At 39.9% G+C, this 23,193-nt stretch overlaps 1 protein-coding gene across 1 annotated transcript; it reads right to left on the bottom strand.

Annotated features, from left to right (window-relative positions):
- Window positions 1-15,942: 15,942 nt before the first annotated feature.
- LOC308367365 (cysteine-rich and transmembrane domain-containing protein 1-like) lies at window positions 15,943-22,800 on the bottom strand. Its single transcript, XM_080841262.1, has 3 exons — window positions 22,664-22,800; window positions 19,998-20,314; window positions 15,943-17,454 (listed from the first exon to the last, which is right to left on the bottom strand). The coding sequence occupies exons 2-3, from the start codon at window positions 20,293-20,295 to the stop codon at window positions 17,351-17,353; spliced, it is 402 nt and encodes a 133-aa protein (XP_080697388.1). The 5' UTR covers window positions 20,296-20,314; window positions 22,664-22,800; the 3' UTR covers window positions 15,943-17,350.
- Between the last annotated feature and the right edge of the window lie 393 nt (window positions 22,801-23,193).

The following is a 23,193-nucleotide window of genomic DNA, read 5'->3' as shown; positions in this document are numbered from 1 at the left end:
CAGAGACAAATAGCCACACGGTCAAGCAATGTAATTTATTACGTTCTACGAATCCAACTGATACAAACATGTAGCCTACTGTTCGGGTAGTAATCTACAGCAACTCTTGACTTCTATTGAAAGAGATTTTGAAATCCTCAAAACCTGGTTTGATGTTAATAGATTCTAATTCATGGTCTTTGGAAATCGAAAAAGGAAATAGGTAAGGACATTCAATTAAAAATAAGTGATGCTGAACGAGTGACCGAGATAACATTTCTAGGAGTGGTCATTGACCATAAATTAACATGGAAACCACATGTTTATTATATCAAAGGAAAGATCTCTTAGATGATAGCAATTTTGTACAAATCAAGAAGCATGTTAAACGATAAGGCCTTACATATTATTTACTGTTCACTTATACTTCCCTAGTACATATCATATTGTGTGGAAGTCTGGGGATTGACATATAAAACAACTGTCAATGAAATCATTATTTTACAAAAACGAGCCATAAGGATAATAAATAAGGTTGATTATTATGCACCCACTAACCCATTGTTTATGAAATCATTTGTTATGAAATTTAATGATCTGGTATATTATAAAATAATGCAAATAATGTATCGAGCTAAATCAAACCAACTCCCAGTCAGCATACAAAGGTTTTTCTCATTTCAAGAGACAAAATATAATCTCAGAGATGTCTGTAAATTTAGTGTACCAAATGCCAAAAAATTAATTAAAAGGAGATGTATATCTGTTGTTGGAATTTCATTATGGAATGATGCTAACATAATCTTAAGAAAGTGTAAGACATTCTTTGTTTTCAAAGGGATGGTAGCTAAAGCAATTTTTGAGGGCTACAAGTGTCCATAATGTATGCAGGATTTTGTGCTGTTTATTTGGGATCTTGCTTCATTGCTCTTCTTGTGACTAACTTTTTGGAGGCAATTCTTTTGTTTGTTTTTTATTTCCATTACATGTATTACTTGTAAAAAATAAAATAAAAATGCATATGTTGATGGGTAGCTTAAATTGGTCAAACAGGACAGGCTTAAATACAAGCATTATGCTTCAGCTTGTGCCTTTTCAGTCACTTTGAATGTATTATTATTTGTGTTGAACTTGTTTGTTGTTACTGTGTGTGACTGAATAAAAACATAATCAATATCAACTTACATTACCACTGCACACTCACAACCTTACAGATAATGTATTGTATAGCATTTGTATTCAGTATGATATGACAGCGCAAGATATATGGGGTATGAGTAGTTGTAACATTGGCAGCAATAGTTGGTCATTAGCGCAGATATGATACAGGTACAAGTCAAGTCAAGTCAAGTCAACTCTTTTATTGTCAGATACACAGAACAACAGAGTTGGACTGGGCACTGGAATGCTTAAGACAGGACACCATACCACACTACCATAGATACTAAACATAAATACACATATTAAACAGATACTAAACAGATAAACAATCTACATGAGCTAAACTGAACATGAGCTGGACTGAGAAAGTAGTGCAAACAGCAGTAAAAGTGAGCCAGTGAAGAGTAAAGTGGCAAGTGTAAAGTGAGGAGTGCATTATTGTTCATTTAGGAGTCTGATGGCCTTAGGGTAGAAACTGTTCTCCAGTCTGCGGGTGCGAGACCGGACACTTCGGAACCGCCTACCAGAAGGCAGCAGGGTGAACAGTCTGAAGGATGGGTGATGACAGTCTTTTAGGATCCTGCCAGCTCTTCGGAGGCATCTTTTAAGGTAGATGTCCTGAAGGGATGGGAGTTTCCTGCCGATGATGAACTCAACGGATCTGACCACACTGCGTAGGGCCTTACGGTCCATGGCTGTGCAGCTTCCAAACCACACTGAGATGCTAATAGTCAAGATGCTTTCTATAGTGCATCTATAGAAGTTGGTGAGGATGTCTGGATTCATGCCAAACTTCCTGAGTCTCCTCAGGAAGAAGAGGCGTTTTCGGGCAGCTTTGACCACCTTGTCAGTGTGGGCAGACCAGGTGAGATCATTGCTGATGTTGATATGATATAAGTACAATGCAACGGAATCTAACCAAAGGAACCATAGCAGAAGAGTGCAGAGTATTCTGCATAGTGGTAATATAAAAATAAATAGATGGGATGTATACAGTATGATATGACAGTACAAGATATATGGGGTATGAGCAGTAGTAACATTGGCAGCAGTAGTTGGTCATTAGTGCAGATATGATACAGGTACAGGTGAAGGTAGCAATAGAGGTTATGAATGAGGTAAGACATGATAAGATATATAGGCCTAAGTACAATGAATATGAGGTAAGAGTCATGAGGCATGATATGTGTGAAGGAATTATTCAATTCTATATAGGAATTTATCATTTATGGTTAACTATTAGTATTCTCATTTAGTTATAGGCATTTCTGTATTTCTTTGTCTGTGTTCCAGTGGCGACAAAAAGTCTGCTTGTTTTGTACGGGTTGGTATGAGAAAGGGGCCCGGATAACTTGTATGTCAAAGAATGTTTAAGTAACTTGGTTTATGAGGGGCTGGGTATCTTACATGTCAGCAGACTGTTTAGGTTAATTTGAAATATGGTATAGAGCAAGACTGTTTCTAAACTTCAAAGTGAACAAAGGAATGAGGGAGTGTTTTTATGTTTAAACCTATGTGAATCTTCTTTAATAAAACACCAGACTTGCAGGAGAGGCTTTAGTGTCTAGCTTGGAGCAATCCTGGGACACTCCTCTATGGCCAAGAGTAAAAAGTCTGTATTAACTTTATTCTGGTTTGTGTTGAGTCTTATTTTCTGAGGTAATACAGTCCTGGTAAAATAGTTAAGTCCTAGTAAAAGGGTTAAATTCCCGGACAATATGACATAAATAGATATGAATACACTATAAAATGTTAAGTGGCTGAACAAAAAAAATACCAATTCAACACCCACAAGCTAGTTTACACAGCACCAGGTTACAACCATCAAGGCGGCTCCTGGCCTATTGTTTAGGTTGATGGGCCATCAGACCTGGTTCCTGGCTTTTTTGTGTCTTGGAACCAGAGCTCTTACAATCTGATTGTTTGTTTTTGAAATAAATGACATGAAATTACATTGCTTGAACGTGTAGCTATTTGTCTCTGTTTTGTTACCGACTTTCAACCACGAGAATGAGTAAAATCTTTAATAAGAGTCTCAACAACGTTTATAGGCTACGTGTAGCTATTAGTTTTGTCTTTGTGAGTCAACAACGTATATGTCTCATATGCGCCCGTCTCTGTGCAATTCTGTACCGACTTTCAACCACGAGAATGAGCAAAAATCTTTAATAAGAGTCTCAACAACGTTTATAGGCTACGTGTAGCTATTTGTTTTGTCTTTGTGAGTCAACAACGTATATGTAGAAGTTGGTGAGGATGTCTGGATTCATGCCAAACTTCCTGAGTCTCCTCAGGAAGAAGAGGCGTTTTCGGGCAGCTTTGACCACCTTGTCAGTGTGGGCAGACCAGGTGAGATCATTGCTGATGTTGATATGATATAAGTACAATGCAACGGAATCTAACCAAAGGAACCATAGCAGAAGAGTGCAGAGTATTCTGCATAGTGGTAATATAAAAATAAATAGATGGGATGTATACAGTATGATATGACAGTACAAGATATATGGGGTATGAGCAGTAGTAACATTGGCAGCAGTAGTTGGTCATTAGTGCAGATATGATACAGGTACAGGTGAAGGTAGCAATAGAGGTTATGAATGAGGTAAGACATGATAAGATATATAGGCCTAAGTACAATGAATATGAGGTAAGAGTCATGAGGCATGATATGTGTGAAGGAATTATTCAATTCTATATAGGAATTTATCATTTATGGTTAACTATTAGTATTCTCATTTAGTTATAGGCATTTCTGTATTTCTTTGTCTGTGTTCCAGTGGCGACAAAAAGTCTGCTTGTTTTGTACGGGTTGGTATGAGAAAGGGGCCCGGATAACTTGTATGTCAAAGAATGTTTAAGTAACTTGGTTTATGAGGGGCTGGGTATCTTACATGTCAGCAGACTGTTTAGGTTAATTTGAAATATGGTATAGAGCAAGACTGTTTCTAAACTTCAAAGTGAACAAAGGAATGAGGGAGTGTTTTTATGTTTAAACCTATGTGAATCTTCTTTAATAAAACACCAGACTTGCAGGAGAGGCTTTAGTGTCTAGCTTGGAGCAATCCTGGGACACTCCTCTATGGCCAAGAGTAAAAAGTCTGTATTAACTTTATTCTGGTTTGTGTTGAGTCTTATTTTCTGAGGTAATACAGTCCTGGTAAAATAGTTAAGTCCTAGTAAAAGGGTTAAATTCCCGGACAATATGACATAAATAGATATGAATACACTATAAAATGTTAAGTGGCTGAACAAAAAAAATACCAATTCAACACCCACAAGCTAGTTTACACAGCACCAGGTTACAACCATCAAGGCGGCTCCTGGCCTATTGTTTAGGTTGATGGGCCATCAGACCTGGTTCCTGGCTTTTTTGTGTCTTGGAACCAGAGCTCTTACAATCTGATTGTTTGTTTTTGAAATAAATGACATGAAATTACATTGCTTGAACGTGTAGCTATTTGTCTCTGTTTTGTTACCGACTTTCAACCACGAGAATGAGTAAAATCTTTAATAAGAGTCTCAACAACGTTTATAGGCTACGTGTAGCTATTAGTTTTGTCTTTGTGAGTCAACAACGTATATGTCTCATATGCGCCCGTCTCTGTGCAATTCTGTACCGACTTTCAACCACGAGAATGAGCAAAAATCTTTAATAAGAGTCTCAACAACGTTTATAGGCTACGTGTAGCTATTTGTTTTGTCTTTGTGAGTCAACAACGTATATGTAGAAGTTGGTGAGGATGTCTGGATTCATGCCAAACTTCCTGAGTCTCCTCAGGAAGAAGAGGCGTTTTCGGGCAGCTTTGACCACCTTGTCAGTGTGGGCAGACCAGGTGAGATCATTGCTGATGTTGATATGATATAAGTACAATGCAACGGAATCTAACCAAAGGAACCATAGCAGAAGAGTGCAGAGTATTCTGCATAGTGGTAATATAAAAATAAATAGATGGGATGTATACAGTATGATATGACAGTACAAGATATATGGGGTATGAGCAGTAGTAACATTGGCAGCAGTAGTTGGTCATTAGTGCAGATATGATACAGGTACAGGTGAAGGTAGCAATAGAGGTTATGAATGAGGTAAGACATGATAAGATATATAGGCCTAAGTACAATGAATATGAGGTAAGAGTCATGAGGCATGATATGACATAAATAGATATGAATACACTATAAAATGTTAAGTGGCTGAACAAAAAAAATACCAATTCAACACCCACAAGCTAGTTTACACAGCACCAGGTTACAACCATCAAGGCGGCTCCTGGCCTATTGTTTAGGTTGATGGGCCATCAGACCTGGTTCCTGGCTTTTTTGTGTCTTGGAACCAGAGCTCTTACAATCTGATTGTTTGTTTTTGAAATAAATGACATGAAATTACATTGCTTGAACGTGTAGCTATTTGTCTCTGTTTTGTTACCGACTTTCAACCACGAGAATGAGTAAAATCTTTAATAAGAGTCTCAACAACGTTTATAGGCTACGTGTAGCTATTAGTTTTGTCTTTGTGAGTCAACAACGTATATGTCTCATATGCGCCCGTCTCTGTGCAATTCTGTACCGACTTTCAACCACGAGAATGAGCAAAAATCTTTAATAAGAGTCTCAACAACGTTTATAGGCTACGTGTAGCTATTTGTTTTGTCTTTGTGAGTCAACAACGTATATGTCTCATATGCGCCCGTCTCTGTGCAATTCAGATCGCGTGTCTTTGTGAGAATTGTCAACAACGTAGCCTATACTGTATGTCTCATATGCGCCATACTGTATGTCTCATATGCGCCCAAAGTGTCGACTCTCGCCCACTCGAATTGTGCCTGATTCGCGTGAAGCGAATGGCGACTCTCGCACATGCGAATTGTACATGCGAATTGTACCAATTCTGAAGCGAATGGCGACTCTCGCACATGCGAAATGTACCAATTCGCAGACTTGGCCTTACCTGCTACGATGGATATTAATGATACCTGAGGTAATGTATGTGAGTATGATTGATGAAGAAGATAAGTAAAGGATTGTTCTACACTACCTGTGCTCCGTTACTGTGTTCCACCCTAATATACAACACATATACATAAACATATTTACACATATTTACAAAAATATTTACATATTTAGAAAAGGTCCTCCTCGATGTGAGTGCCTTGGAAGCTGAAGTCTGATACCCTCTCCACTCTCTCCCCATTGATGGCAAAAGGCTGCATGTCCGATTTTTTCCTCCTATAGTCGACTATCAGCTCTTTTGTCTCGAAGGTGTTGAGAACAAGATTGTTCAAGGTGCACTATGTCGACAGCCTTTGCACCTCCTCCCTGTATGCAGTCTCATCTCCTGCTGAACCCCATCGCGGTTGTATCATCTGCAAACGTAATGATGGCATTGCTCGGGTGTGTAGTGGGGCAGTCATGGGTATAGATAGTGTAGAGTAGGGGGCTCAACACGCAGCGCTGTGGGGAGCCGGTGCCGATGCTGAGAGCTGAGGAGAGATGGGATCCTATTTTAACCCTCTGGGAGCGGTCAGATTTGCTGTGAGAGCCCCAAGTCCATCAGTTCAAGAGCAGCCTGGCGTAATTCCCTTTCTGTTCCACGTGTGTAAGTGTGGTGTGGAGAGGTGTGGCAATGGCATCTTCTGTAGCCCTGTTTGCTCTGTATGCAAAGTGGGTGGCAGGCTTGTTGTGATGTGACTACGTACCAGTTTCTTGAAACACTTCATGATGATAGGTGTCAGTGCCACCCGGTCCGTAGTCGTTAGGGGTGCTGGCAGTGGTCTTTTCCCTCTGCACCCTCCCAGTCACACCGTCTGGTCCAGCAGCTTTTCTTGGGTTCACTGCCCGCAGAACACGCCTTACCTTCTGTGCATGCACTGTGAGGGTGTCGCTACTTGGGTCTAGTGGAGGTGGCGTGGTCACATCCAGCGTCTCAACCTCACAGCAGGTGAAAAAGCAGTTTAGCCCCTCAGCCAGTGAGTCATCACCGTCAGCTGCTGGACCTGTAGTTGGTGATGTGTTGGACCCCTTGCCACACCTGCCGTATATTGTTGCTGCTGACGTGGTCCTCAATCCTCCTCCTGTATGCTGTCTTGGCCTCCCTGATGCCGCTCCTCAGGTTGGCTCTGGCAGTCCTGTACTGTGCCTCATTTTTATTTGTATTTATTTATTGGTTTATTTGATAGGGACCATGCATATTCATGAACATTGTATATAAAACACCATGTAAATATGCCAGAGTTAGTAAAAATGACTACTTTCCATCTGCAGTCCCTAGGCAGGTGACATAGGACAAACATAGAGACAGCCAGCAGTCAGAAAGCACTCATACACTATACACTTAAACACATAATGGTGACGTACATATAAACAACAGATAAACAGAACAAAAATACATGATGACAAGGACATGATCAACAAAAAACAGAACAGAAAAACATGATGACAAGGACATCATTCATCCGCTTCTATACTGTTTTGAATTTTGGGGATAGAATATGGGTGATGAATTGTGGCAGTTTAGAGGTGAGTGCATCTCTGATTGTCTAGGAGCCACTGTTTTAAGTGAGTTTTGAAGGTGTTAAATGAAGGGCACTCTCTTATTGGGAGGGGCAAGCTATTCCAAATTTGACCTCCTATTACTGACAATGCGTTTTGTCCAAAAGTGGTGCGTCTGAATGGTATCACACAGTCCCCTTTTACAGAGGCCCTTGTACTACCTCCGCTTCCAAATCTTTGGAAAAAGTCATGCAGCGGAGGAGGGGCAAGATTATGCAGCACTTTGTAAACCAAACAAGCATACTTGAAATGTTTGCAATTATCAAAGCTTAAAAATGTGTGTCTCTCTAAGATATCGCAATGGTGATATGACAATGCCTTTTTATCAAAGGTTTTTATGGCTTTCTTAAATAGGGACTTGATGCTTTTAAGGGTGGTCATACTAGTTAATGACCAGTTTATAAAACAGTGCTCAATATGAGAAAAGATCATAGTGTATAAAAACAACTTGGAAGCTTTGATGTCAAGAAATGGCCTAACTTGTTTAAAATTTTGCAAATTGAATTTAACTTTATTTGCCACTTTTTTTACATGACTTTTGAATGTTAAGGTGGAGTCATATGTGACTAGCCTGGCCATTACCAGCCTGTGACTCCATTTCATTCCGTCTTTCAGTCTGGGCCAACCCAATGCATTTTGGTTTCCGAGATGGGCGGGTGCTTATCTTGAGGTTTAAAATCATTGGAGTTCCCTTAACCAATCAGCAACGTTTAGTAAGCATTCGGTAGATTAAACTCTTCCCAAAGCCAGTTGGGAGAAGAGCTACGACGTCCTTTCCAATCATAAAACTTACAAGAAAATACTCTTGTTCTCCTTTTATTTCTGATGTTCTCGAGAGTTGAGACAACTTTTCCGATAGCTTTTCGTGTCTTTTCCTCCAAGGCGAGTTTTGCGTCACAGCTCTGAACTGTTCGCTGATTGGTCCTGCAAAATTTTGAGTTCTGGAGACGATTGTCAATGGGGTTGGGCCAGACTGAGTATGAGCTTGAAATCAATTCAGGCGGAAATACGTAGGCTGGTGTCACCAGGCTAATATGTGACTCCTAGATACTTGAATTCGTTAACAAAATCAAGCTCCTGTCCCCTCAGGAACACATTAGAATGTGACACCTTCATATTTTGTTAGGTAAACGCCATACAGACAGTTTTTTTTGGTTATAAGGTAGAGACATGACTTAGTGAGCCAGTCATCAATGTGAGCCATTGCAGATGTAAGTGTGGATGCTATCTCTTGGTAGTTCTCAGCATGTGTAAAGATTACAGCATCATCTGCATACATCTGAATATCAAAATTTTTACATGCCTCTGGCAGATCATTTATATAAAGTGTAAAAAGAATTGGACCAAGTATGGAGCCTTGGGGGACCCCTACTGGACATTCACAGAGTGGGGACTTTGAATCATTAATACAAACACATTGCTTTCTACTGGACAAGTATGATTTCATCCAGTTGAGAGCTTGCTATGAGAAATTAAAATGTGTTAGTTTAGATAAAAGAACTTCATGATTAACAGAATCAAAAGCTCGCTTAAGGTCCAGGAAGACAGCACCAACATAAGAACTCCTATCTAGGTAGCCTTTAACCTTTTCCAAAAACAAACAATTGGCTGTTTCTGTTGAGTGATGGGACCTAAACCCAAATTGCATATGGTGGAGTGAATTATTGCTCTTATTGAGATGTTTAATCAGTAATTTAGCCACCCACTTTTCGACTACTTTAGAAACAACAGGCAGGATACTGATTGGCCGATAGTTGGCCATATCTGACTTTTCACCTGATTTAAAAATGGGTGTGACGAGAGCCATCTTCCATGCTGATGGTACAATGGATTGTCTTAAGGACTGATTAATCAGATATGTCACAGGCTGTACAAGAGTCTCTTTGTGCCTTTTTAAGAAATTAGCATCAAGGCCATAGATATCCATGGCCTTAGAATTTTTTTAGCCACTGATGGTATTTGATACTTCTGTTTCGGTTATTTGTTGTAGGTGGAAAACTGGCTGTGCATTATTAATGGGGCAAGTGGGGTACCTAGGTGAATTAAAAAGTTGGGTTATTTTATAAACAGAGTTGAGAAAGAAGGTGTTCAGTTTTGTAGATATGATTGTTGGATCTGTGAGTAGTTCAGTGTTAATTTTCAACTGTAGTTCTTTATTGTTGAGATTCTGTTTTCTGCCAATCAATTTGTTGATGGTTTGCCATATCTTCTTCCCATTTCCTCTTGCCTCTTCAAAAGTGTGAATGAAGAAGTTGGCTTTAGCTTGTCTTAGCCTTTTTATTACTTTGTTTCTTGATGAAGTACATTTTTGTCAGTCTGTTGTAAGACCTGATTTTAAAGATTGCTTCAGTAGTTGATCTCTTTCCTTCATAAGCTTACTACACTCTTCATTAAGCCAGGGCAGTGTGTCTCTGCTTTTCTTTTGGTTCCGCTTTCTCAGGTAGGGCCCCATTACTTTTTTAATTGTTGAGGTGAATTGGTCACAGTCACTCTCCAGGTCTCCATTTGAGAGGACCCCGTCCCATTCAATCTCTCTCAGTGCTACCCCAAGGTTGCCCTGTTGACTAATTGGAACTGATTCACATTACATACCATCATCCCCAGACCTGAAGGCGCCGCTCCTCTCCTTCAACAGCACTTTGACTTATTTTGTCATCCAGGGCTTCTGGTTAGGATACACCCAGATGTGCCCAGATGTGCCTGTCCACTGTGACAGTGTCGACACAGTGTTGATGTAGCACAGAACAGTTGAGGTGTACTTCCAGGTCCTGGTGCTTGAAAATATCCCAGTTGGTGTTTTCAAAACAGTCCTGCAGCTGCTGAGTGGCATCATCAGGCCAAGTCTTTACAGTCTTTGTTGTGGGGCGGGGCCTTTTTCTTAACGGGGGTGTATGCCGGTAAGAGTAGCAGGGACATGTGACAGGGACATCAGACAAGCCAAGCTGTGTAGCCCTGTAACCATGCTTGATATTGGAGTAGGCTATATTATGTTCAATAGGAAGACATCGTCACACACACCTCATTCTACCAATACAACAAAATTGTATTTAATAAAAGGGCAGTGGAATATGTTCAGAACATCATCATCATCGCCTACTACCCCTTCTGGGGCTTAGGCCGCAAACAAGAGTTCTCCATGCATCCCGGTCCTGAGCCAACATCTCAAGGTGTCCCCAAGTGTAGCCCATTTTCTTGGCGTCTGCCTCCAAGTCTCTACACCAGGTGTTTCGCGGCCGACCTCTCTTTCTTTTCCCTTGGGGATTCCACTTGAGGACTGTCTTGTGGTGTTTGTGGCTGGTTTACGGAGAGTATGGCCTATCCATCTCCAACGTCGTTGGATGATCTCTTCGTCCGCTGGCTTTTGGCTGGTACGTTCCCACAGTTCTTTGTTGCTGATGGTGTTAGGCCAGTGGATCTGGAGGATTCGTTGCAGACAGGTATTGATGAATGACTGGATTTTGTTTGTTGTATTCACTGTAGTCTTCCATGTCTCAGCACCGTGGAGTAGGACTGACTTCACATTGCTGTTAAAGATCTTTGTTGTGATGGCCAGGTCTTTTGCGTTCCAGATGTTTTTTAGTTGGAGGTACGCAACTGTGGCCTTGCCAATCCTGACTCTCACATCTGCATCTGTTCCACCCTGCTTGTTGACAATGCTGCCAAGGTAGGTGAACTCCTCAATCTCCTCTAGAGCTTCGCCTTCCAGCATGATGGGTGCAGCTGTAACGGAGGTAGTCTTCCCCTCGCTGTTTCACTCTGTGTTATGTAGTTTTTTAAGAAGGACACAGCCACCGACCTGGTATTCATACGTTTATTTCTGCTCCCTGACACATAAAAATGAAGAAAATTAAATCAATCACACAGAAGCCAGCCAGTCAGTCGCTCAGCTCCTCTGTTACATACATCCGTGGAAAGAGAGCTCACACACAAACACGTGCAAAAATTACACAAGTATAAAACGTGACCCACCTGACACATAAAAATGAAGAAAATAAAATCAATCACACAGAAGCCAGCCAGTTGCTCAGCTCCTGTTAACACAGATCAGGCAAGCCACATTAACAAAACAAGCTCTAACCTATCGCCACATGTAGGCTAATTAACTTTGTTAGCCTGTGTTTATAGGACGTCATGGTTATAGGTTGACATGGCCCCTTGACACAAACATACAAGAACAATTTGGCCCTCCAAGGCCCTACGGTTCTCGGGATATTCGAAGAAAACTGTGTCGCGCCACCTACAGGCCAGTTGGTGTAAAATCATATATAAATCAATTTATTGCATGCCCCCCCCGTGAACGGAATTCCACGAAACTTAACGTTCAGTCAGAAGGTGTCAAAATGATCCCACACCTCCGATTTCGTGCAGTTCTGACCTTGTCAACTTACAATTAAAATGTTTTACAACACTACATTTTTGCTTTTTCATTTGTAACTAGGTGGCGCTATACATGAAGTGAGTGGTAGTGGAATGGTTGATGTGGCCTCTTAAGACCAACATAAAAAAAAATGTGGTCCTCCTAAGCCCTACGGTTTTCGAGTTATTCACAGAACTGAATCGCCGCACCCTCTCTTAAACGGGTCCAGTCCGACGGGGGTGCAACGGATCAAAACGAAAATCAATGATTCCATGCTCATCTAGTGGGGCTACATGCCCACCAAATTTCGTGCACCTCGGTGTTTCAGTGTCCCGGGAATCGTTGACAGAAAATCGGCAAACACACAAAAAAAAAAAAAAAAACAGAAAAAAAACTCCGACTAAACCTGTATGACCGCCGCTGCGCGCTGTCGCGAGGCGGTCATAATAAGGATGAGTTCATACTGTTCATACATACATTAATATAATACGAATGAGAGCTATGTTGCTTAGTGTAATGTCCACTATGATATGTGTCTTAATAATATTAGCAGTATTTATTGTTACACCAGGTTTTATTGCTCTTAGCTTGATTGTTCTCTCCCTTGTACGTCGCTTTGGACAAAAGCGTCTGCTAAATGACTAAATGTAAATATAAATTGAATGTGTAATTGTTATAGTGTAACAATCATTCATGTTGATGTAATTCAGTGCAGTGCTGATTGGTCCCTATTCCCATTGCAGACCACACCCTCATATGTACCATCTCATGCAGTGTCATGTAGTGAAAGCAGAAAGTCCTTTACAGAATATTCTACTCAAAACCTGTTTTCTTCTCATTGTGGAGTGCTATTTAAACCGCGCCCCCCAACTGTGCCCCCCCCTCAAAAAAAACTACATCGCAAAAGAAAAATATACCAAAACAATCCACAAAAAAGTAGTACACAAAACATTACATTACCAAATCATCAAAATCTATCACAAATAATTCCTTTAATACATAAAAATGAAACACAAACCAATTTACACACACAAAACACATAAAAACACAAACACACTGACAACCATGACTCATTCTGTGTTAAAACCTACTGAACAGTTCGGCGGTCATATTTTGTAACGCTTTGCGTTACATCTAGTTTTTTTTTTTTTTCTGTTTGCCGATTTTCTGTCAACGATTCCCTGGACACTGAAACACTGAGGTGCACGAAATTTGGTGGGAATGTAGCCCCACTAGATGAGCGTGGAACCATTGATTTTTGTTTTGATCCGTTGCACCCCCGTCGGACTGGACCCGTTTTAAAGAGGATGGGGCGATTCAGTTTTCTGTGAATAAGTAGAAAACCGTAGGGCTTAGGAGGACCACATTTTGTTTGTATGTTGGTCTTAAGAGGCCACGTCAACCATTCCACTACCACTTATTTCATGTATAGCGCCACCTAGTTACAAATGAAAAGGCAAAAATGGAGTGATGTAAAACATTTTAATTGTAAGTTGACAAGGTCAGAACTGCACGAAATCGGAGGTATGGGATCATTATGACACCTTCTGACTGCACGTTAAGTTTCGTGGAATTCCGTTCACGGGGGGGCATGCAATACATTGATTTAAATGATTGTACACCAACTGGCCTATAGGTGGCGCGACACAGTTTTCTTCGAATATCCCGGGAACCGTAGGGCCTTGGAGGGCCAAATTGTTCTTGTATGTTTGTGTTAAGGGGCCATGTCAAACCATACCATAACCAGTCATTACATGTATAGGGCCACCTAGTTAAAAATTAGAAAGCAAAAATTAGGTGTTTTAATCGAATATATGTCAAAGTGCTCGAAAAATCACCAAATTTGCCAGGGACATCAAGCCTGTAACCGTCCATCTTGGGTAGAGTTTTTGTCCATGGATGGAGCAAAATGGCTCTGTAGTGCCCCCTAGAACATTGCAAAAAAACCCTGCGCATTGGGGTTATTTTGGCGTAGCTTGACGGAATTCGGTACATGTCTTCATCATGCATGGACGCACCAAAAAGTCTCTTGACGCCATGGTGGCAGATCCACAGGAAGTCGGCCATTTCGAGTGGAAGATGCGTTTTGACGGCGTTTGCACACCCCGCATCTGATCGAACTCCTCCGACAGATTTAATGGTAACGCCTTGAAATGTGGTCCGGCTACTCTTCAGCCATGGGCGACTAAAAGTTATATAAGATTTTCTCATTAGTTGGAAGGTGTGGGCGTGGCAGACCCTCAAACTTTGCCAACTTGCCAGTGCTTGCCACAAAACACAAAGTCTCTTATAACTCTTGCGTACATTGTTTGATCCAGAGAAAATGTCTTAGGGTGGACGCTGGATCCGGCCCGAACGCGTACATATGCCTGACTGATATCACCTATAGCGCCACCTGTTGGTGGTTGGAAACTTCACTTTGTTTCCACACCTCTTTATGTGACCTGTTTTAACAAACTACATTGCAAAAGAAAAATATACCAAAACTATCCACAAAAAAAGTAGTACACAAAACATTACATAACCAAATCATCAAAATCTATCACAAATAATTCCTTTAATACATAAAAATGAAACACAAACCAATTTACATACACAAAACACATAAAAAAACACAAACACACTGACAACCATGACTCATTCTGTGCCAAAACCTATACTGAACAGTTCGGCGGTCATATTTTGTAACCCTTTGCGTTACGTCTAGTTTGTATTAAGATAGTATGCTGTTCTACCCACATGTAAATAGTCTTAGTAAGCTAGTTGAACGTAATTTCATAACCAGCCAGAACAACTGACTTTTCTGAGTCCATTCCTGTGTTACATTAACACACTACTGGTTGACACAAACCTATGTTTGCTGCTTTGATTCAGTTGCAGAAAAGCTATTCTGGGTTACCCCATGGCCAAGCATATTTACTAATAACAATCCAGGCTCGCTGACGTATAAAGTACAAACCATAACATAGGATGAAATTGTTGATAGACACACACTCTCATCATTCTCCTCATTCTTGGATTTGGCTCCGAAGTAACGCATCTTGCCTTGCTCATACTCCTTTATGTCACTTCCAAGGTGGGTGCACAACAGAAGGGATACATAAGCAGGCATTTGATATTTGTATCAGATGAACAAAAACAAGTTATCTCTTTCACACACACAAACACACACACACACACACACACACACACAAACACACACAAAAACAACACAATCGAATCAAGGTTACGATTTTTGTAAACTTGTTTTTGAAAAAAATGCACAAATATTTTAGTGTAATTAAGAACATCCATTTTCAAAGGCGCAGGAATTCTAAAAGTACAATGGAGAGTGTTTGTCAATATTTCCAATCCATCCTTCATCATTTTATCAGCAGTTACATTTTTTAATTGCTACATCAACACCTCCCTTTCAGGTGTGGGAAATAATTGCAAGATACTTTGAGGCCTAGTTGTTGTTTTTTTGGTCATACCTTGTATCACGATGAACACATCCCCGTGGAGTCTTTTATTGACAACAAAGTCTATAATGTCTACAAGGAAAGCACTTGGAATTTGACCTGTACTTTTATGTTTATGGTCTTTGTTTTACCTTTGCAATTGAAAAGGATTGTGTGCCATTCTCATCAATTAAAATATTCAAATAGACATTCATATTTTTCAACATTCATTGTTCTTATAAATAGGGGCTAGTCCATACATCTTCAGCCAGCATCATAATACAATCAGTATTTTCAGAATCCTTCTAAATGCTGTGCAATAATTCAAACAGTGTGTGAATAATATCCAGAGAGTACTGACAGACCACATCTGATATAGCTCATACCATAAAGTTGAATGATGACCTCAATAGCCAAAGGTCATTTTTGAATAATTTATTTTCTTTTCAGCCAAGGCAATATTGAATGTGTACTTAATCTTTTGCTATTTAAAAACAACAATAATGCAAGTAGTCATTAGAGAACAACAAGACCACATATTTTTCTAATTATCAAAATGCAAATAATTTAAAATAGAAATTCAAGACAAAACAAGTCATTTAACAGTATACAGCATCGCCTAAAGATTTTAAGCAAAAATGTTTTTAAAATATTTAAGCATCAAAATGTGCAACCCCTGAAAAATGTGTTTCACAATTTCTTTTGACTTTCCAGTCGCTCTGCCTCATTGGGAATGATGAACTATCAAAGCCTCTCATTGTTAATAATGTAGCTATGGTAATCATGCAGACTTATACTGTTTATGGGCTTTGATGAGAAGCTTTATACATGTTGCTCTGTACAGAATAATGTAATCATTTCATACCTTATTGCCAAATTTCAAATTAAATTTTCTCTACTGTGGTCCAGGAAGGTGGGGGTTACAGCACCGTATGTACTTATTTAATACGGTTGACTAGGGGAGATAGCGTCCTTTCATGGAAACTAAATAATGTATCGTGCAAATGTGTGCTTAAACGGGCAGAGTATTCATTCAAATAATGGACTGAAAGGTTGTCATGGCAGACTGGGAATGAGTTGAAATGGTGTTGCCCAGATACATGTTGGCCTCAGCAGCTGTCTGCTGTCTGCCTGACAGCCTCTCAGCTCTACTGTTCTCCTGTCTGACGTATGATGTGTGTAGGGCTGAAGGTTGTGTTTTAGGGGGTTTGTGGGAACAGGAATGGGTATGTGGGCACATTGGGATTGATGCCTTCAAAACTCTGAGGTGAAGGTGAAAATAAGGCAGAGTAAGAGGTAGAGAGTGAATGGTAAGGTATGGATGCACCATGCTGATAGAATTGGAGGATCAGATCTAATCATCTCGTCACTCACTGGTCAAGCACTGGTCAAGTCAGAACATGTTCTCTATGGATCAGATGCAGAAATGATACAATAGATGTATTTGCCATCATAAAATCTGCAGTCTATATCAAAGCTCATGGTAAATTTAAGATTTAAATTCATGTCTTACAACATGGTTGCCTGAGAAAAAAAACAATCAGTTTCACACATAGAGACACCAGATATTTTGAGAATGCTGCTTTCAGTAAAAATTTGAAGTTATATCCAGATAAGATTTGTTTAGTGATTTATATTGCTTTTATAGTCAGCAAAACCACAGACAGGTGTGTATTTAGAACGAATGTGGGTTGGCTGTATCTATGAGACATGGACATCAGATGTCTGGGGAATAGTAAGCTATGACAGGAGAAGAAGGAGAGGGTTTTGGGCACCTCAGGTCTATCATGGAGGAACCTCAGGTTGGGGAGTGCAGTGCAGGAGGGCATAGTACAGTCTGAGTACTCAAAGCTTTATGTGAGCTTTATGTTAGCATATCCCATAGACAACAGCAGCACAGCGCCGTCCAGCATGCAGTCAGACAAGTGTCCCCTGAGTCCTCGCGTCTCCTGTCCTCCACCACATACACTGAAAGAGACAGAAAGAGTGGAGAAGAGTGAGAAATAAACATGCACATATTAACTACACACAAGCTAGAGCTTAGAACAACACAACAGTAGTCATTGATTTAAGCGAATACAGCAAACATTGTGAGGAAATACATCTAAAAATGTTGCAGAACAACTCTATTTTGACTCCAACGTAACATTTCATTTGTAGCTTTCCCCGTTTCATAAGGGTCTGTAATAAAAACTGAATCAAAACAAGTTTCTCCAACATAGTTGCATAGAGGCTGTTACTGCGTTTACCCTGAACTTCCAAGTCATGAAGGCCAACAATCAAATGAAAGTGTTAACTAGTGCCACACCTAGCCTAAGATGTATGTGTAATGCATACTGAATATGATGTTATATTTCTATTTAAGACGTCAACTTCGGGGCACTTGCTTCTCTCCCATATAATACAGGGATATGTAAACACTTCTGTTCCAATTTTGGGTATAGGTGCAACATACTGAGAGAATCTTTGTATAAAGCCATCTGCTAAGTTAATACATAATAATAATAAATCCAGGAATCTCTGTGTGTCTGTCTGTCGAGGGCGTATCTCCCTGACGGTAGTTCCGTTAGTTATGAGATTTCGCATGTAGCTTACGCATGTCATGAACCTGTGCATCCTTGATTTTGAAGATTTTTGAATTCATAGTTTGCGAGATATTTGTATTTTACCGTTTCCCCTAGGCACTAATGGGTTATCGTTTCCCGTAGCAAGTCCCACTGACCGATGGTGCACCGAAATGACGTCACAATCAAACATATACGCGTAGCGTTATTAAACTATCCTGCCTTCACTCAAAGTTCAGAATAGCGTTTGATACGATAAGGAGGTCCGCATTCAAATTCTTCTTGGTGAACTGATACAGACGTAAACTGTCCTGCCTTCACTCACTGTCCCACTGACCGATGGTGCACCGAAATGACGTCACAATCAAACATATACGCTTAGCGTTATTAAACTATCCTGCCTTCACTCAAAGTTCAGAATAGCGTTGGAAATGATAAGGAGGTCCACATTCAAATTCTTCTTGGTGAACAGATACAGACGTAAACTGTCCTGCCTTCACTCAAAGTTCAGATGAGCGTTGGATACGATAAGGAGGTCCGCATTCAAATTCTTCTTGGTGAACAGATACATACTTTTGCTCAGGTAATCTTAAGACAGTGATTTTATCTATTCGTTTATTTTTAAGCTTCTTTTCTGCACTTATTCGACTTACAACTTGGCAAACTCATTTCTTAAGCATGGTTGAAATGTAACTGTGATTACAGCACTTATTCATGGCATATGCAAAACGCATGAATTTTACTCAATACAACTCTCTCACTGAATTCATAGTTCGCGAGATATTTCTATTTTATCGTTTGCGTTAGGCACTATGGGTTATCGTTTGAGTATACACCGCTACAAATGGTAGCTTATTGATAAGCCTTGGAGGCTTTCAGATTGTCCATTGCTTTCCCATCTGTTGCTATGGAGTCCACGAAATACGCGCAAATCTCGCTGTAAGTTATGTTGGGCCCACGTCGTCATGTTATCCTCCCAGTCCTGCACTGAATTCGGGTGGGGGATAGTAACGCCATCTCCAGTCAGAGTATTTAAACTGTGTTCCCATTGTAAGGACATAATTAGATTACGATCTGTCTGAGAATGGGCTGTCAAAGCTAGCATCATCGAAGTCATACAGTAGCCTACAGTACAGTAGGCTACATACATTCAATACAATTAACCTACATTTGAGTCCAACTGCATGACAATTCTTACCCTACACTTACCCTTACAATAAAGAAGTGATCCTATTTCAACCATAACTTCATTTTAAATAATTTCTTTCTTTATGACATTTAGTTTATAGTTTAGACAGCAACTTTGACATCTATATTCAACTGCATCCACTACATAATCTCAAACTTTATTTGTTGGTATATATCCAAAAAGGCTATACAACATTAAAACATTTCTTAATGAAAAGGAAACATGCATCACAATAATACTTCAGTGTAACCTGTACCTATGTGGAGTGCAAATATGTCTTGCTATTACACTACCCAACAGCTACACCTACGTCTGCTATCACTACAGAATGCATAATTCCTACGGGCACTGCACTAGTAATAATAATACTAAAACTCCTTCTAATAATAAAAAGCACCATCATCACCACATGAATAATAATCATCCCAATAATACAAGTCTGAAGGGAAAAATGATAATGAAATCAAATAAAAATACAGAATATACTTGTATAAAAGGGATTTGAAAGATTTGAAAGAAGAGAAGTTGCCCATCAGATACTGAGGGGAAGGCTGTTCCAGAGTTCAAGAGCCAAAACTGGAAATGCATGGTCACCCTTGTTGAATCTGGAATCTGGAACAGCCAGCAGACTTTGATTGGGAGATCTGAGCCGTCTTAAAGGAATATAGGGGTGGAGAAGCTCGGAACACATTTATATATAATAGATGTAAAGCATATTGACAAATGAGATGTTACAGTGAAGAAGGAGCTGTATGTACCTGTATTTTTAGGCCCTTCCCCATACATTGGACCAGCTTGGGGCGCATTCTGCCATCCATGAGGTTGTTGCGGATATCCTTGATCAAGCCCTGGGTAAGGCCCACCAGGTCCAGCAGGGTAGTTAGGGTACGCTGGGTTGTGAGGAGGGAAGCCTTGGTTAGGCTGATCCATATTGACAGGGTACCCCTGAGGAGGGTACCCCTGCTGAGGGTATCCCTGAGGAGGGTATCCCTGAGGAGGATACCCGGGCGCAGTGGGGCCTGGCCCAGGGTATGGAGGTGGCTGCTCAAAATTCATTTGCAATCACCAGTGTTGGCTGTGGAGACAAAAGCCATTTGTTAATAAGGACAAATAATAATTTAAAAAATCTTGTAAAGAATGGTTAATATATACCGTTGTATACTTTTTTTTCCCTTTCCTTTAATAATATTTTTTTCTTTAAAAGGGTACTCCAAAACTAAATTGAATTCTTCAGAGCTGTTTTGACAGCAAAGCATTCCAGAATAGAATATAAACAGTCTGGTGTTTCAGATGATAACAGTGGACGATACCAAGTGTGTTTCAGATGATACCAGTGGACGATACCAAGTGTGTCTCAGATGATACCAGTGGACGATACCAAGTGTGTTTTTACACTCACTAATTAAAGTTCAGAAACTGATGTGTCTTTCCAATGAGTAATGATCATGGTACCATAATCCTAATAAGGACAATATCTAACTATTTAAGTAATCAGTGTTTTTTTTTCTCAGAATAATCATTAAAAGCACAACATCTTGACATAATAAGACATCATTTAAGGTGTTCCATATAAAATATTTATTGTGTGCAGAATACACATACACTTAGTAGGTCCATTCTACCCTTTTATGACCGTTGTGTTTTTCCATTTGAACTATCCTACAGTGCCAGTTATAGAACACAAGATAAGATAAGAACATTTTAATTACCTTTTATTCAGAGCTTCACCTCTAAATCAGACATTGAAAATGCCAGCTACTATAAGTAAATATGAATGGCTGAAAGTCCATATAAGCAGTGGCTTCAATCAGAAATGAAAGCAACATCTACTTTCATGAGACTGTTGTGTATCCCCTGTACTGAGTCACAACACCCAAGCTTACAATACAACCAGATTGAACAGGACTTAGTATAAAACAAGACAACAATCTTTTATTGTCTGTGATGGCAATGACAGTACTTAGCATTGCACAGTCATGAGAATTGGCCCGTTTCCTTTGAGAAAGGAATATGCATTACAGCACCAGTTGTCAGACAAACAACCATGCATTAAGTGTATGAATTATTTACAGTCCAATGCCTAATTAATTCCCTGAACAAAAACTCTGGCATGTATTTTATGGGTGTAACAACTTGACACATAAAAGGCTTTGATATCAATGAAACCATACCTGTTACTGAATAAGCGGCTAGGTACTCACTATCTAATCTACCACACTATGTGCCCAAGGAGTGCTTTCACAAGCTGGTACGTAGGGATAGGAGAAGTACTGGTCATTGATACATTTGTAGCTTATAGTATCTGCTAAGGGAAATCTCCCACTTTTCAACTGTAAAACTACATTTACCACAAATGAACATTTTACATGGAAGCCTTCAAATGGCCTTGCTAAACATTAGCCTGGTTTGTGAATACCCACTCATGCTGTTTACTGTTTCCTGAAAGACCCGTGACACATGTGCTGTTTCCACAACAAACTAACATCATCCAGCAGCAACCCCTTGGGGTCCCATTAGCAGGAAGAAGGACACCAAACCCGCACGAAAAACACCTAGTTGACCAGTAACAGAGGCCACTCCCATCCTAATGCTTTGTCCTGCTGTCCTCACTCACACCTGTCACCAGAAGCTGCTATCTGATACACCTTCTTGTGTGGACCAAGGGCACACTAGAGATGTGATATGTGTAAACCTTAAGACATGTTCAACTCATAAGACATGCCAGGTGGGCATTTATGGTGAACTCCCATTACATACAAATTCAAAGAAACCATATTTTTGTTCTTCGAACAACAGCCTTAATATCTCATAGTAGCTGTTCTTCATATGTTTACAGCAGGCTATATACAATTATGTATTACTGCCTAGGCGTACATGGACAACACTATTGCGTCAGCTTTACCGAAGATGTAAGTATTCCATGCCTAACACGAAAGACAAGTTGACGCTATTGACTACACAGCCTACTAATATGCAAAGCTTAGATCCATTTTTGGTCACTGTTTTGAAGGCGATGAAAGGAACTCAACCGTTTGTATATAAACTTCACTTTAAAAACAACACAGGTTGAGAGGTATCTAGCCTCGGCCTACAAAAAACAGCCTGCGCACTTAATGTGCCACCACTCGGAATAAAAATGAAATCCTAATTGCCCGGCGTTAAAATTAGGCTACATGATCTTGAATGGAAATGAAATACAGTATTACGGAGGAATAATGTCTTCAAAAAATAACACGAAAAATAAAAGTACTGTCACTATTTCAGTCAAACGCTATACAGCATGAGTATTGATTTCTTCCCCAGGGTAGGACAGTGACAATCAGCCTATAACAGGACATTAGATGTGCGCATTTATGAAGCCAAATGCGGTGACAGGAAACAATTAAGAAAAAACCCAGAGTAGTCACGAATAAATAATACGTACCTCAAGGAATACAAAATCTCCAAAAACGGTCACAATGAACACACGATAAGGGATCCGACTGATTGTACGGTTATCGCTTTCGATGCACGTCGAAAAGGAGCATAGATCGCAACTGATGTTGCGGCGCAGTGATGTCATCGCAGACGTAACTGCCAGTGGCAACCTAGCGGTGGGTTATTACATGGTGACCAAAGTTCATGAGTCATCCTGTAGAAGCACGACCCCAAGCGGATTGAGGGCAAAAATCTATTTTAATACACATCAACGTCAGAACATATGCCACAATAACCATTGATCGTACACTTGTTCTACACTTTATCAAACAAATAAACATGACCATAATGTTGTGTAAATTCCTCATTAGCTTAATGAGAAGAAAATGCAAACTTATTATTGTAGGCCTGCTTGTTCTGAGTTATAAGTTTCATGTTTATAATATACTTCACCTTCCTTAGCCTACTTTCTTGTCAGGATTCACACCTATGAATACACTCTGAAATGTAAATGTAAATGTAAATGTAAAATGTAAA

The sequence above is a fragment of the Sprattus sprattus genome (assembly GCF_963457725.1).
Source record: "Sprattus sprattus genome assembly, chromosome: 6".
NCBI lineage: Eukaryota > Metazoa > Chordata > Actinopteri > Clupeiformes > Clupeidae > Sprattus > Sprattus sprattus.
The sequence above is the reverse complement of the archived record's forward strand: the minus strand, read 5'-3'. Positions and strand labels throughout refer to the sequence as shown.

Bases quoted from the DNA above. Each gene is read 5' to 3' on its own strand.
- LOC308367365 (XM_080841262.1), bottom strand. From the start codon at position 20,295: ATGAATTTTGAGCAGCCACCTCCATACCCTGGGCCAGGCCCCACTGCG. The intron at 17,455-19,997 runs GTACATACAGCT...TGTCTCTTTCAG, and splicing joins GGAAGGGCCTAAAAATACAG to TGTATGTGGTGGAGGACAGG.